Source organism: Silene latifolia, chromosome 11 (genome assembly GCF_048544455.1).
Source record: "Silene latifolia isolate original U9 population chromosome 11, ASM4854445v1, whole genome shotgun sequence".
Lineage (NCBI taxonomy): Eukaryota > Viridiplantae > Streptophyta > Magnoliopsida > Caryophyllales > Caryophyllaceae > Silene > Silene latifolia.
This window is the reverse complement of record NC_133536.1, coordinates 18,019,029-18,036,294: the sequence shown is the minus strand read 5'-3', so window position 1 is coordinate 18,036,294 and position 17,266 is coordinate 18,019,029. Positions and strand designations below refer to the sequence as shown.

The 17,266-nt window shown below is 34.8% G+C and overlaps 2 protein-coding genes and 1 non-coding gene across 3 annotated transcripts; 2 read left to right on the top strand and 1 right to left on the bottom strand.

Annotated features, from left to right (window-relative positions):
• The first annotated feature begins 5,342 nt into the window (after positions 1-5,342).
• LOC141612750 (uncharacterized) lies at positions 5,343-7,787 on the top strand. Its single transcript, XM_074431522.1, has 5 exons — positions 5,343-5,482; positions 5,618-5,741; positions 6,284-6,561; positions 6,654-6,755; positions 6,858-7,787. Exons 3-5 carry the CDS (start codon positions 6,406-6,408, stop codon positions 7,272-7,274), a joined length of 675 nt encoding a protein of 224 aa, XP_074287623.1. The 5' UTR covers positions 5,343-5,482; positions 5,618-5,741; positions 6,284-6,405; the 3' UTR covers positions 7,275-7,787.
• A 1,079-nt stretch (positions 7,788-8,866) lies between these two features.
• LOC141611266 (uncharacterized) lies at positions 8,867-10,000 on the top strand. Its single transcript, XM_074429767.1, has 3 exons — positions 8,867-8,956; positions 9,212-9,504; positions 9,598-10,000. Exons 2-3 carry the CDS (start codon positions 9,226-9,228, stop codon positions 9,790-9,792), a joined length of 474 nt encoding a protein of 157 aa, XP_074285868.1. The 5' UTR covers positions 8,867-8,956; positions 9,212-9,225; the 3' UTR covers positions 9,793-10,000.
• Positions 10,001-16,549: 6,549 nt separating this feature from the next.
• LOC141615633 (small nucleolar RNA R71) lies at positions 16,550-16,656 on the bottom strand. The gene has a single exon (XR_012530043.1). It is a non-coding gene; the product is annotated as a small nucleolar RNA R71 (small nucleolar RNA).
• Between the last annotated feature and the right edge of the window lie 610 nt (positions 16,657-17,266).

Genomic DNA, 17,266 nt, shown 5'->3' with positions numbered 1-17,266 from the left:
GAAGAAGGGTTGTGTTCTTACCTTTTTCTGCCACCACTACCGCCACCAGAGCCGCCTATGATCGTCGACAAACGCCCCTATCTCTTCCCTGCTGCGCCGTTAATGCCCACGCCCTCTCTCTCTCTCTCGAATTGCGTGAAGATTGGGATTGGTGTTGCTGAAATGAGGGTGGCGGGTGAGGGAGTAAGGTTTTCTAGAGTTAGGGTAAACTTAGGTTAGAATTAGGTTAAATGGTAAATGGGTCTGGTAAATGCGTCATGGGTAACGTGATTGGGTAAGCTAACGTGACCTCGTTCAGATAAACCCGTCTCAACAAGTTTACGACTCGATCTTACGATATCAACACGACTAAACAATTAACTCGACTCAATTAGCGATATAAAATACGGGGTATTACATTGTGAGTATACAAAGGTTTGTACCAGACTGCTACAACATCAATTGAATGTCAATTTCAAGATGCGGGATCTGGTGTAGTTGTATACTGCTGGCAGAAAGGTGACAAAACTGCAGAGGAGATTTGCTGGTGCCTGTCATGTTGCCTTAATTTACTGGATATGGCGAGTGAGAAATGAGGCAAGAGTGGATATGGCGGTGAGGAGACCTGATGCAATTGTATAGCTGATCCTGGCTGATGTTAAAACAAGGTTCCTGAAGCAGAATACTAGTCCGTTGCTGAGCAAGGATTAGACCTGGTTCCAGGCTGTAGGATCCTAGTCTATTCTTTCATTCTTTTATCGTAATTCTCTTGTTATATGAAGTGATGTAAACAAACAATTCTCTTGATGATTAATATACTTAACCTTCCCCAAAAAAAAAAAGTAACAGGAGTAGTGAAATTATTAATATTCATCCGACAATAGTGAAAATAACCGTAGTAATAACGAATGTAATAAAAGTAACAGTACTAACAACAAAAGAAAACATATATGAACAATTAGCTAACTAATCGGTTTAAGTAAAATATTAATAGCCGGAATAGTGAATTTGTCTCATAATTTATTTCATCGTAATTTTAAGATATGGCATAGAAAAATATATTAAAGATAAATTTATGAATTATGCAACTTTAAAGTAGTTTTAGTTAATTAAAAACACATTTTAATGGTAAATAGAGGTAGCCCGGGCGTAGCCGGGCACCAATACTAATTAATTAATATGAAGATGTTAATTATTTAACATACACAAATATAATATAAGTATGTTATATTTTAGAAGCTATTAAAAGGTGAATAAATCAAGCTAGATTTCAAAAAAATATAATATTTCATAATTATTTCGATTTGATTTAATGCATATATGTAATATATTTATATAAATATATAAGCCTCTTAAAATTGCATGCCTGAATAGTAAAAGTAATTCTGTTAGTAGTAGTAAAAATAATTGTAGTAACATTGGATATAGTAATATATACTCCGTATGATAGTAATCACTCATTTGAATAGTCAAAGTAACAATATTAGCAGCGAGCGGAGTAGTGAAAGTAATAGATGTAACAGCGGGAGTAGTGAAATTATCAATATTAGTGCGGCAGTAGTGAAAGTAACAATAATTACAGTGGGAATAATGAAAGTAATAGTAGTAATAACGAATGTAATAAAAGTAACAATACTAACACCAAAAGAATCTATATATAAAATAAATAATTAGTTAACCAATTGATTTAAGTAAAATATTAATAAGCGGGGGAGTAGTGAATTTGTCTCATAATTTATTTCATCGTAATTTTAAGATATGTCATAGAAAAGTATATATATGATAAATTTACGAGTTATGTAATTTTAAAGTAGTTTTATTTTACTGACAATAAATTTTAATGCTAAATAAAGGTAGCCCGCGCGGGCGAGGCCGGACACCAATACAAGTAAAAATATATGGGTTTTTCTAACCTGTGCCCACATGTTAAGGTGCTAATTAGAGAAAGATTTGCTGTACTTAGAAAATCATGCGTGTAAATATTTCTCTAATTAACACCTTAACATGTGCCTATTGAGTACAGGTTTTTACGAAAATATATATATAAAGTATTGATTCATGAATTTTCGTAATGCTCCTAATCAATGACCTTGACTCCTAAGTTAAGAAGGCACACACCGTACTGTCGATTTATGTAAGGTAAACATAAAACGAGGGTGGTGAGAACTCATAGTTTAAAAATTTTCTTAAGCAAGACATTTTTTAAGCAAGACATACTATTTCACAAACACAAATTCTTAGTTAACGCTATATTAAGTTAACATGACATTTGTAACTGATTTAAACAAGACAAAAAATAAAAGAAATGTTGTAAAACATTTTAATTTAAGACTTTCATAAGAAAGACATACAATTTTACAAAAGTAGATAGATATCTTAAAACCCATAATATCACTACATACCTTCACTAATAATCACTAGTACAAGTGTACAACACTCGATTTTTATAAGATTATGTGTTATAAAGGGAGAAGTTTTTATGTTAAACTTGCTTAATTAATCACATAATATCTACACTTTTAAATAAGCTTACAACTTAAATACTTCAAAGTTCAAACTAAAAGCCACGACTTGGATAAACAACGCATTAACTCTAAACATTATAACATGATTTTTTACCCACTAAAATAGTGTTCCCAATAATAGGAAACTAATTAACCACTAACTAAAATATGCGATACTAGTTTAACAAACATTTTTGGATCATATTCCAACAAGAACACTACTAGCACTGACACTTCGGAGAAGCAAGGACCGGCTTCAGGCCTGTTTTTTTGACTTAATTTTAGCTCATTTTAGTTCAGTTCAGCTCTATTCAGTTCAGTTCAGTTCAACTTTATTCAGTTCAGTTCAACTCTTCTCTTCACAAATTAACTCTCAGTTCAGTTCAGCTTCAACAAGTTTAGTTCAGTTCCATTAAGTTCACACTTTCAGTCCAAAAGAACAGAGCCTTAATCAACGAGGATCAATACTATGCCAAAGGACCTTGGAGTCACTCCCTCTCTCGACACTTATAGACATGCTTAAAGAAACGACAGGCAACCACTACAAGAGAAGACTTAGATAGCTACTAATTTAGATACTAGTAATTACATAGTAGCTAATTGTATAATTTGGCGACTATTTTAGAGACTATAGATTTTTGTAGTCTCTAATTTAGATACCAAATTCAACCTGTAGCTAACGTTGTCTCTAACTTAGCTACTACGGATAAGCTAGTAGCTAATTATAAGATTTTGCGACTGAATCGGAGACTAACGTCTATTTTAGTCTCTAATGCGGCTACCAAAGTATTAATGTAGCTAAATTTGTTGCAATTTTAGCTACTTGTAATAATGCAGTAGCTAATATTTTAATTTAGAGACTAGTAATTTTATTAGGGCACTAGTAATAAACATGCCCTTCTCCTACGTGTAGGGCTGAGCAAGAAAGAGTATTGATCTGAGTTAAAGATGACATTTCTTCCCTACGTTTTGGAAACGGTATCGGATAAACAGTTTTGCTCACCCCTACCTTCATGTGCCTCAATATAAGAAAGAGTATTGATCTGAGTTAAAGATGACATTTCTTCCCTTTTATTAAAATGCATTAATAATGAATTTTGAAGTTATTAATATGAGAATTGAGGATTTGGATTCCAATGTTTTTGGAACAAATTTGAGAAAAACGGTTTATAAGATAATGGTTTTTTCTAACGTATGTCTTAAGGGCATACATTAATTGCGTAGATAAAGCAAGGACGATCAAAGGACTATATCAGTAAGGACCTGTTATTTTGTACTCCAACTGGTTGAACTGAACGCGTTCATTTAACTGAACCGACTTAAACTATACTGATCTAAACTTATTAACAGTAAAAAAGTGAAATGAGCTCACGTGAACTTAACTGGACGAGACTGAATCGACATGAGCTAAATTAAAACGAACTTATAAGAGATGAAACTAAATTTAAAAGAACATGGCCTAAATAGGAAATAAATAATAATAATAATAATAATAATAATAATAATAATAATAATAATAATAATAATAATAATAATAATAATAATAATAATCACAAATTCTCATTTAAGATGGGTGTTATTCGTTTTAAGCTTAAAACGGGTCAAATACATACCAAATTACCCCACCTGTTGTCTACGAGATGTCAAATTTTTTGTCGTTATTATAAGGATGTGGTAATATTTGACTCGTCTTAAGCTTAAGACAGGTCAAATACTACGTAATTATTTTATTAGTTACTGCAGCGGGCCTCTTTCATTCCCGCCCTTAATTATTTTAGTAGTTACTGAAGCGGGCCTCTTTCCCGCCCTTAATTATTTTACTTTGCTAATACTCAGTTAACCTAATTAACCTAGCTACGTAGCATTACCCTCCTTTCTCCCACCACTTCTCATAATATTTAACCTCCATTGATGATAATTACCAAACACATTGAAGTCATTACTTTAATTCTTATTGAGGTTAGATAGCCATATTTTTTCTATCTCTATACTTTATCTATGTCAATATAATTATTTGCTACCCCAATTTGAGTAATTTTTTGTTTAAAGTTGTACCATGATAAGTTGAATGTTAATTAATTGTTGTTAAGTTTCTTTGGATGTTTATGTTATTAATTCTGTTAGTATATTAATAATAATTAGATTCTTTATTTTAATGGTGTAGGAGAAACATAGGCATGTTTGATTTGTTTATTTATGAGAATAGAACCGTTCTAGGTTTGATGCACATAGTAAATAAGTCGTAAAAACCCAATTCATTAGTCAAACCCCCAATTTATCAGTCAAACCCCCAATTCATGTTACTCCCAGAACTTCATTATACACAAAAAAACTACTCGCCTACCCTTCTGCAACTCATTCAATTTCAATATGGATCATGCTTCGTCAATAACAATAATGAATCACCCGATGATGTGCTTCTTCAGATCAATTACAATTTCAATATGAGTCAAAGTGTCTTCAGGTAAAAATATTAATCAAAGATTGTCCTTTCTTTGCTTTAGCATACACTGTCAATTGTTGATTTTGATTGCTTTGAAATATCATCTCTTGTTTAGCTGTTACAAATGTCTGTGATTAAACTAGTATGTATTATTAAGTAGTTTGTATTATTTGTTATGTCCCGTTCGATCTATAGAATCAACATTGGTTTATACTCACTCCGTCTTATTGATTTGTTTACCTTATTTCCTGACTTATGTCTCAGACTTGGTAAGTTTTTAATTGCAACTGATATTTATCATTATTGTCCTAATTAATCTCTCAGCTTAGATGGCGCCTATTAATTCAAGATTTGTCAAGGGAAGATTTGTCAAGGGTTCGGGTTCGGGTTCTCGCGCTACTGTAAATGATGATGATGAGACGCAACCACCATCAATGGAGGAAGAGATGGATGAAGGGAATGAACACACTGATACTGATGTTGAGGATTCTGATGAAGATTCTGAAGAAGACGCTCTAGGGCAGGGGCCTAGGGAACTCGAGCCTGACGAATTGTGGTATAGCTATTTTATGAAACAAATGCATTGAATTTTTATTCAACTAGACTATATGTATTACTGTCATGTTTCAGTCTATTTTTGTGTGAGCCTATTTTGTAAAGATATTATGGTTTTATGGGTATGTAATACTAGGTTTGAGAACAACTACGTTGTACGGGCTGTCACTAAAAGCATTCAGAAACACTTTGAGCATCCCTGCACATGCTGGACGAATGCGGACGATGATGAGAAAATTTTGTGGTGGAATATCTTTAAGGTACACGTAATAATTTGCTTACTTCTAATGCTGTACAGTCTATTGTTTAGACACACTGGATGTTTCAGTTGTGAGGAGCCTGGTTATTGTTTATTGTTGTTGCTGGATATTTAACTTGGATGTTTCCGTTATTGTTGCTGACCGGATATCTCTATTGCCTTCACGTGCTTTAACTCCTAATTTATTTTTTGACTCAGCGTGTTATAGTAGCAGTTGCATACACTCGACATGTTAGCATTAAACTTTGGAATGTAATAATGTATGTCTCATATTTGTTGAGCATGTTATAGTAACAATGGCAGTATACTTTGGAATGTAATAAGATTTTTAGATTTGTTAGTATGGAATTTGACCACCCAACATCTTTATTATTTTCTCATATGTCAGGCCTGTTTAGATGCATGTGTACAGCTATTTGGTACATTATAATGTTATTTGGTAGATTATGATGCTAATTGGCGGGTCTGTGTGTATCTGGCAATTTTATATATAATTTTTTTGGTGCTCAGAAGATTGCAACTGTCGTTAATTGTATATTGCAGACCCGTTTTACATGGGACCCAACACTTGAGGATGCCGTTCAAGTCGAGTTTGAGAAAACAGCTGCAAGGCGCCTTAGGGACATGGTATACAAGGCAATGGCAAAAAAAAATGCCCTAAATGGATGAGCAAAGAGGTTAGAAAGGGTATCAAGAAGATAAAACACACAACTGAATTCAAGAAAAAGTCCAAACAAGCATCAAAAAATAAAAAGGGACCTAACAAGGGTATTGCACATATCCAAGGCTCAGTTTCAGCTCGGGAGTTGGCACGTCGTCACGTAAGTACCTATATTATTGGATATGGTAGTTTATGTGGATTTGATAGTTTACAAATTTATACTTACACAACTTTTTAATATGTTATAAAAAGTACGATAAACACAAAGAAATTCTTACACCGGCTGTCTGGTTCCGCAAAACTCATATGAATGAAGATGGAGATTGGGTGGATGATAAAGCGAAAAATGTTTGGGTAAGTTATTCTGACCAACATATTATCATTTTGCATTAAGTATGAGTTATAATATGAAAAATCAAAGTCTTCGTATGTGCTTTAACTTTGGCTTCATTGCAGGAGAAGTATGAGAAAAACGCTGGAACACGTGGTACCAAGGAAGATAACAATGCATATCTAGAGGCTGCGGGTGGCATCAATAAAGATGGCACTGTGTATGGAATGGGTACCTTGTCTCAATTCTATTACCCACTTCCGGACGCGGGTAAAACGGGTAAGGAATTGCCTCCTTCCAGCATTGTCGTACAACTAGAAGAACAACTCGAAACTACAAAACAAGAACTTAAGACTACACAAGATGAACTCAAGGCTACACAAGAAGAATTGAAGAAGTATAAGGAGAGTAGTGAAAAAGAAAATCGAGAAATTCAAATGACGCTTTTAGATATGAAGAAGGATATGGCACGTATGTCAGAAGCCCTACACTGTAGTGAGTTCTCTATGAAGACTCCAGACTTTTCGTCTTATGGGCAATAATGTCTTGGCTTCTTATTTAGATATTTGATATGTTTTGAATAAACTGAGAAATGTTTTTGCGTTATTAAACTCAGTGTTTGCTTTAGGATTTTTGAACCATGTGTTTGTTTTTGGATTTTCGAACGAGGTTATTGTTGTTGGATTTTTAGATGGTAATAGAAATTGTCTTTGGATTTTGAGATGGTAATAAAAATTGGTTTTGATCATTTTAGCTACTGTTCATTTTAATGCAACTCAGCTACTTAAACGGATCATTGGTATCTAAATGAGCTACCATGTTTAGCTACTAATCGTGTCATCTAAAATATTGATACAAATGCATATCCGTCTCAAATTGTGTCCATTTTGCTACTAAGTAATTTGACGCTAAAATAGCTACAACTAATTCCGTCTGTAAAATAGCTACACCTAGTTTCATCTCTAAAATAGCTACAATAACTTTTTGGTAGCTAATTTAGCTACACGTACTTTAATCTCAAAAATAGCTACAATAAGTTTTCAGTAGCTGATTTAGCTACGCATACGTTAGTCTCAAAACCGGTTTCAAAAATAGCTACAGTAAGCTTTAGTCGCAAATTTAGCTACTCATACATTAGTCTCAAAAGTAGTCGCAAAATTAGATACAGTAAGGGCAGTCGCTACATTAGTCGCTGAATGTAGTAGCTAATTGGGTCGCTAAATTAGCGACACTGCTATTAGCGACTAACTAAGTCCTGTATCAAATTCTGTCGCAATTGGTAATTAGAGACGGAATTGGTATGATTAGCTACTGAATTTGCAGTAGCTATCCGACTTCAGCCTTGTAGTGAACGAGGATGTTGGTGTTGGAAAAATACGGTCTACCCTCTTTGATATCTTCAGGGAGGATGCAAGTCCAAGCTATGTGAAATTCTAAATATGCAGTACTCCCTGTCCCAGTTAATTTGTCCTTTGATTTTGGCATAATAAAGATTAAGAAAAGAGGAGAGGTTCAATTATAAGATGACAAGTGGATTAAATTGAGTGTGAAAGATTAAATTGTTCATCAAATGCAATCCTAAAATAGAAATCACAATAATTGGATGAGACACCCAAAATAAAATAATACAACAAATGACCAAAACGGAGGATGAAGGAAATAACGTTTATGTGTGCATTATTGACAATGTATATCCGGAGAGGCTAGGGTTTTGTAATACACTCACATGTGGTAATAAACAAGGAATCAATATTAAGAGATAAGATAATTAAATTCTCCACCAACTGTAAAAAGAAACAAAAGAAAGGAATCAATATTAAGAGAGAAGATAACTAAATTCTCCACCCAACTGTAAAAAGAAACAAAAGAAAGGGAAATAAATTAGGTGTGGGGTTGAAAAAAATTATAAAAATAAAGAAAGATAAAAGGCATCATATTCTATGCACAAAATCTCATTGAAGATGGACGATATCCGTCACAAGCTTCTCACAAAATACCCATTAAGAGGTGAGTGAGAAGCACATGGGGGTGCCACACCTTGTCCCCTCTCCCTTTTTGTGAGAGGTCACAAGCTTGTGACGGGATTAGCCCGTCACAAGCAAGACTAGCTGCTATTCTATGATATTGATATATACAAAAATCCCTATAAATAGAAGGAATGGACGAATGTTTATAGCATAGCAACACACAGTCTTACAAGAAATAGATTGTTGTACTAATCAAGGTATATCTACTTTTGTAAAGTCGTCTCTTCCTTTTAATTCAATCTTATTTTAAAGCAGTTGTAAAAGTCGTTTTAACTTGGAACATTTTAACAAAGAATTAGTGTTTGTGAAATTGTATGTCTAGCTTAAGAACGTTTTAAATTAAGACTTCTCAGATGCACGTTACTAAAATCGATAATGAGTGTCGTATTACTTACACATTATTAATTTGGCTACTAAAATTATGTATGTTTGAATTGCTTTTATAACAACAGAGATCAAACAAAGAATGGCATCGATGCAAATGGAAAGGAAGCTGATTGCCAACCTGGGTAACCAAACCCCAGAAGTTATTCATGCGGAACGTTACATGAAGTGGTCGAATCCCCATCTCGGCCCTCTACCACCTGCTATTGACGCCGGTAATGAAATTAAAATTGACTATTTTGTGTCGAAAGGAGCTGTAGTGTATGTTGAACCCGTCTTAAAAGAAATCGGAACATCACGTGCTTGGGTCGTAGCTTGGGACACATTAGCTGATACACTCATCCCTCCCAGCCCCAACAAGGTACCAAACACGGACACCTATATTATTATTATTGCTATACATAATCAATACTTAATAATTTATACATATGTTTTTTTTTTTTTTAATTTGTAGGTTTATGTTACTTGCGGGTCTAAGTATGAGATTGAAAAGATGAGCGACGATGAAATTCTTGAGAAACTGAATGAATCAACTTCGGCTGACGGTTCACACACCGACCCGATCACCAAGGCCACTGTTGAAGCCAATTTGAGTCATTTGATCCCTGATTGCAATGCCCTCAAGGCAAACTTCGGTATCTCTCCTTGAAATGAAGAGTCCTATTTATAAGCTAAGATGACGAAACAACTATGTATACTATAATAATCAATAAATCAAGCATGGGTATTACAACATAAATCCGGCTTACTTGGTTACTTATCGTTTTATTTCTACTATATACGAAGTACCACTTTATTATGGTTTGGTCTCTTATATTTATATACCATATATAATACATAAAGTGTTGTTTCTATTACCTTTAAATTTGTACTCCGTATGAGTTTGAACGTAGTTCATAAGATAATACTTCCTCCGTTTAAGATTTTAGTCATTGTCGTATTATGTTTGTTCGAAATTTATTACACCTAATTTGAATGTAGTAATATGTAAATATCGAACACAATCATAGATTTCCATATTTTAATTTTATTTTTCATTTATTTTATGGTATTATTGAATAAGATAATTAATTACAGAGAAACTCAATAGGTAAATTAAATAGAAAAAAATGTCAATGAAATTGGTGGGTTTTAACTAATATGAAGAGCTTTAATCAATTTATTAACATGTTTTATTAAAAAAAATTAAATAGGAAAAAATGCTATTTAATTTGATGGGTGTTAAGTATTATAAAGAATTTTAATCAATTATTTATTAACATGTTTTATTATAAAAATGAATTAAAAGGAAAAAAATGTTAATAAAAATGGTGGGTGTTAAGTAATATGAAGAGCTTTAATTAATTTATTAAAATGTTTTATTACAAAGATTTCAATTAAATGTCAATTTTAATTATAAATTATAAAATTTTGATGTAAATTTATAAGGGTGTGTGAATTAAATTAGTGTCATGTAACAGTTACTAGATAATACGTGAATTATGATATTGACATGTCCCATTAACTTATTATGCCACACCACATTAATACGTGGATTATGATATTGTTATGTCACATTAACTAGAGTCGAGCACATGACTTCATAGAATGAAGTCACAATTGCATGAAGTGTTAACTGTTTACCACTCTAATACTACAGGCAATGATGCTTATAATTACTACTCCCTCTGTCCCGGTTATTTATTGTCCTTTTTCATTTTTGCGTGTCTCAGTTAATTGTTGTCCTTTCTATTTTAAGAATAAACTTGATGAAAAATTATTTGACCATTCACACTCAATTTGTTCCACTTGTCATTTAGTAATTGACCCCCTCTTCTTTCCTTGGTCTTTGTGTCAAAACCAAAGGACAACAATTGACCGGGACGGAGGGAGTACATTACTATGTACTACCTCCAAGTCTTGATAACCTTCTCTATTCATGGATCGCACAAGATTAAAGGGTTTGATTTAAATAAGCATAAAATATTGTTGTGGGGTCAGGTAATTGGAGAGATGGAAGGTATTGTGTTGGAGAGAGGGAATGTATTGTGGGGTATTGTTGTGGGATGAGGTGATTAAAATAAGCATAAACTATGAGTATTGTAGGATATTGTTGTTGAGTGAGGTGATTAAAATAAGTATAAAACTTTAGCAAAAAAAAAAAAAAGAAATAGGAAAGGTATTGATAGATGGAAAAAAAATAGATAAGGATATTTAGAATAGGAGGGAGTATGATGATGAGCTAGGTTGCACGAACACACCTCTTAATCGGCGTTCCCGTGTTGGACACGACACTCGTCGGACACACGTCAAAACGTGTCGGACACTTGTAAAGCCGTGTCTAACTTTCATCTTTTATTTGGGCACGTGTCTGACACGTGTCCATGGTATTTTGAGCCGTGTCCATGGTATTTGGACACGCCTTCAAACGGAATCAAGTTGAATTTAAGGTAAATGACGTGAATTATTATATGGTTGAATTTGGTGGGGAAATAAGTTGAATTAGCGGTAAATGATGTTCTTTAAAGTAGTAATGAGATGTCGAAATAGATTGATTATAAGTTGGTTTTTGGTTTTCGAAATGAGAATGAGTTATAATTAACGTCAAGTTTTACCTTCACTTATTTAAATTTAATATTCAAATAATTTTTCAAAAATAAAACCGCACATAAATAACTATAAAATATATATTTTATTAAATTTAAATGACGTGTCCCGTGTCCTAAATTTCATGAGATGCCGTGTCGCGTGTCCGTGTCGTGTCAGTGTCCGTGTCCGTGTCCGTTTTGGTGCTACCTAGATGATGAGAAGTAACACTATCTTGCTTTCTCTAGGAAGAAAAGCTCCTCCTTCTCTCTAAATTTTTAGAGAGACAGTGAGAATGAAAAATAAAATTGAGATTTCTTTCTCTTTTTTCTAGCCTTGTTCTGGAAATGGAAAGCACAAGTTTCTCTCTTTTCTTGCTTTTTCTTCCTCACTTCTCTTAGAACAGATTTTTCAGTCAATTTTTCGGTTTTATTTTTTACCTTCTTTAAGATTTGATTGTTTGTTCTATCCATATTTAGCATCGGAGAGTTACTTACAATCATACATCTTTAGCTTTGAAAGTTTAAGATAAGCAGGAATTTTAACAGAATACCTTCATGAGGTTTAATCTCATAAATGAATCTCAGCAAAATTCTATTAAAAATTGTTATTTGGTTTTTGGTTGTTTTCTCCATTTTCATTTGTGGATTTGAAATGGAGAATTGACATATGAATTTTTACAACCCCTCTCATGTTGTTTAGAAAATTGTTGTGAATTTTTTTACAGCTGCATCTTTTTGAGAAGGAGATATTCTTTGTTTATCCCCACCCTCCTCAGTTTCCTTTATCTTTATTTTTTTTATTTTTTTGTTCTTCTTTCTCTCCTTCTTTGTTGTGTTTACTCTGGGATTGCAAAGTTTCAAGAGACTTTCTTTGAAAGTTCTTATTTGTACTCTTTGTTTCCCTTATTTTTATAATTTGGGTAATTTGAAAGTTTTTACTTTCGATTACCGTTCACATCCGTGAGGATGTTAAATTTCGATTTTCGATTGACCTAGTTTCCTTTCCTTATAAAAAAAAAGAGGGAGTATTAATTATCCCCGAAATCATCATCCAGGCCATGGCCCATTTGGCCATGCCTTCGCAAATGCTACTATACGACCGCCGCACTATGTAACGAGACTAATGTGATCATCTTTGGGTAAATAGTCACCATTTTGGGTTAAATAGTTACCACTTTTCATGACTTGAAAACACAAATTCTTAAGAGAGACAGTGTCTATATATATACCATAAATTGGTCACTATTTACTAAAAAGTGGTCATTTTTTGCCAAAAAAACATGGAAATAACGGTTACACACAAGAATTGTTCGCAAGTGACTAAACATTTTTTGGTTAATACTTTGCTTATGCATGTTTGTTTATTTTTACAAATTAAGCAAGTCGAGTTTAATGGATTAACAAACTTTACTAGCCATTACTGGTTTTTTTAACTAACACCAAAAGTGAAATTGAACAAACGTTCAGCTCATATGATTTCTCGCAAGTCAAAATTTTAAACCTCTACATAATGTTTTTTAGTTTAACTATTTTATATTTACTTTTAATTAAATATTTATTTTAAAAGTAGAAAAATTAGAATAATTGACTACTTTACATCTTAACAATTTATTATACATATTTATCGAAACGATGGCGGATGAATGGCATATGAAATTAATCTTAATTCAACTTATCATCCATTCGTCATTCGGTTCATCTATCAGGTGGAAATGACATTTACATGCAATCTATATCATAGCTTAATATCATAGATCGTGAATTTCACAATTTTAAGACTAGTATCTATATCGATATCTATATCTATATCTATATCTATATTTATTAATCTTCTAACTCAACCACTGACATGGCATTGTATATCGCAAGCATAAATGATGTGGCGGCATCCCATCAACTTTACAATTTTAAAAAAAAATTACTACGTAATAGCGTAATTAAAACACAAATAAAATATATATATATAAGTAAATAACTGATGATTATGGGCGCAATCAATGTTATACTATTAGACCATTTAAAAATGGCAACAATGCTATAAATCTCCCTAAATACTCTCCCTAAATTATTCTCATATTGGTTAGTACTTAATGGAATGGTTTACTGATATGTGATTAGTTTACATCTTTTTACTTCCCATTTCCCATGCGTTTCAACCTCCTTAGCACGGTTTTAGGTTCCTTTCGCTCATCTTTTGCCTTTTTTTCCATGTACCGCCATATTACGGTTCCCGTGATCTTTTGCAGGGAATTAGCCTTGAAAAAGGAAGACGGAATGAAACCCGAGTGAAAAGCTAACCCGTGTTAGCTTTAGAAGAAAAAGAGGTGAAGAATGCTGAGAAGAGTGTTCTGCCGGCAGACCGGCAGCCGGTCTGGCCACCGGCAGAACACACCCCCCACAGTGCCAAGAAAAATGAAGAAAGAAGCTGAAGATTGTGTTCTGCCGACAGGCCGACAGCCGGTCCACCGGTAGAACACAGCAGCTGGAGATTGAGAAGGAATTAAGAGGAAAAAGAAGTTTGGCCTCGCTACCGGTAGGAGAACCGGTAGCCGGTCCACCGGTAGAACGCGACATAATGAAGGAATTGAAGACTCTGAAGACAGTGTTCTGCCGGCAGGCCGGCAGCCGGTCCACCAGCAGAACACACTTACAAGCTAATTTCCAAACTTCAAGTTCATTTGGCGTGGCTGCCGGTAGGCGAACCGGCAGCCGGTCCACCAGCAGGACGCAGTAGCTGACGGATTTTGGGCTTTTCTCCTCTTTTCTCCTATTTTCTTCTTAATCTTATGAAAGACTATAAATACTCCCTCCCAAAACCTTTTGTACACAGAACCCTAGACCCAAATTTATTTTCCTTTTCCAAGTTTGAATCTTGTCAATTACATTACTAATCTTTCCTTAATTAGAAGAAGTTCTTCAATTATTTAGTAGTAGAAATTGGGTTGTAAGAAGATTGAAGGTTTCTCCTTCCTTATTGTTCAATCCAAATTCCTTTGTTGTTCTTGAGTTGGTATTATTTCTCTTCCTAATTTCATTAGTTTACATTTGCTTTTCCATTTAGTTTTGTTTAATTGTTTATGTTAAATTTCCATCCTTGTTGTTTGATTGTTGTTGTTTTCACTCTTGTTCATCTTTCCTTTGTTCATCCTTGTTATTTTCACCCAAAGATTGAGTCTTTGATTCCCTTGAGTTAAAGATTGAATCTTTGAGTTGTTTTTGTTAAAGATTGTGTCTTTTAGTTTAATCATCCTCATTATTAGTTTAATTTATCTTTCTTCATCATTATTGTTGGATTGTTGCATGTTAAGAAGTAGAATTCATCCTCCCACTATGTTTATGTTTAAAGACTCCATCTTTATTGTTTCCCTTGCTTTTAGAAACATGATTAGTGAGTAGTCTTCTACTAGGACTCGGTTTGACCCGGTATGGGTAGTTTCACTAATTAATTCTCATTTAGGCTAATTTGTTGGGGGAAATTGGTGAGGGTAGCTTAGAGGAATGAATTGTTTATGGATTGATGATTGGTTAGTGTCAATTTGTGACCCTTGTCCACCGAAAGGGAGAACCGGGGTAGAGTACCTCTAAGTTAGCGTTTGAAATCGACCCTTGAGAGAGGGAGTGGGATGACCCGGAGTTTGATGGGGGCTTAATGACCTTAGCTAATGCTAGACTACCTTGAGGATTACATGTGTTTTCGGGTTGTTGGGCTTTAGACTTGGGATACCGACTTTCGAACCCGAGAGGGGGGTTAGTTGGGGTAGCTAGTGTCCTATTGCGAACCCGAGAGGGAGGTTCTAGGCGAATTAGAGCCATCTCCCCCTTAACTTTCTACCCCTTGATATTAGCCGAGAGAATTAACATGTGGAATTACGTATATTCGTGGAAGAACCGAGTTCTAGCCTTTCCTATTATTTGATCAACTCTTATCCTTGTTAGCTTGTTCTTTGCTTGTCTCTTTGTCTAGTTTATTAGCCTTTCAATTTGTTAGTTTAGTGCTAGATTGTTACCACCTCTCAATTTTAGTTTGACTTAGCTAAGCTCGTGAATTAGAACAATTAGTAATATTTTCAACTCCTTGTGGGATCGACCCTTAATAGTGTACAACGATAAAATCTTGCACTTGCGAGGTATAGCTTGACTGCCATCAAGTTTTTAGCGCCGTTGGCGGGGAGTTCGGCTAGATATTAATTGTTTTCGTTCTAGTTTAGACTAAGTCTTTTGTGTTACTAATCCTTCTTTTGAGTGTGTAGGACTTTTTGCATGAGTAGGAGAACTCGAAGAGGTCAACCAATTGATCTGATTGACCACGAGATAGAAGCTACCGCAAGAAGACTAAATTCACTACGTAGAAGAGGGCTTATAGAAACACCAACTTCCGAAGAAAGTTTAGTAGTTGAAGACTTTCAAGAAGAACCAAGTACCTTTGAAACTTTTGAGAATCCCTTTGCAAATCCGAGAGAAGAAGTGACAATGGCCGCGGTTCCTATGTGAGATAACTTGGCTCCGAAAAAGGTGGTGAATCCGAGTATTGTCAAGCCACCTATTCAAGCCAACAATTTTGATGTGAAAGCCACCTTGCTACAACTTGTCCAAGGGAATCAATTCGGAGGGAGAGCCACCGAAAACCCCAACGAGCATCTCAACGAGTTCTTGGATAGTTGTGACATGTTCAAGGCCAACGGAGTGTCGGAGGATGCCTTACGCCTTAGGCTTTTCCCTTACTCCTTGAGGGGAAGTGCCAAGGAATGGCTTAAAAGTTGTGAACCCGACTCTCTTCGGACTTGGGATGATGTCTCTAAGGCTTTCCTAAAAAAGTATTTCCCACCCCAACGAACCGCAAGAATCAAGAGTGAGCTTCAAGGCTTCACCCAACAAGAAGATGAGACCCTTTATGAAGCATGAGAGAGGTACAAGGGCCTCCAAAGGCTATGTCCTCACCACGGGATTGGGGATGATGAGCTCATCAACAATTTCTATGAAGGGTTGAACAATGAAATGAAGATGAACCTTGATTCCGGCTCGGGAAAGGGAGCATTGGATAAAATAGATCACAAGATGGCGAAAGAGCTCATTGAAGAGATGGATTCTCGTACCTTTCATTGGAACCATGATAGGCACGAGAGGAAAGGAAAGTCCACGGTTGAATCGGTCAATAATGTTGAAGTTAAAGGGTTGATTGAAGAGCTTAAGCAACAAGTTGCCTTGATGAGTTCAAGCAACACATCTAGCAATTCTTCTATGAGGAACCAAGTTTATAGTTGTGAGATTTGTGGAGACCAAGGACACCCACCCAATGAGTGTTCTTTAATGGTAGGAGATGGAAATTGCATGGAGCAAGTGAACGGGATATGGGAGTCTAGTCCGGTCAAGCAAGCATTTAACAACAACCAATATCACCCCGGAATGAGAGCCCACCCAAACTTCACTTATGGTTCTCAAAATGTCCAAAACCCAACCTTCCAACAAAAATCACAACAACCAAACTTTCAAGCTCAAAAATAAAACACAACCTTCAACCAAGGTCCACCGGGTTTCCAAGGGAGATCCTTCCAACCA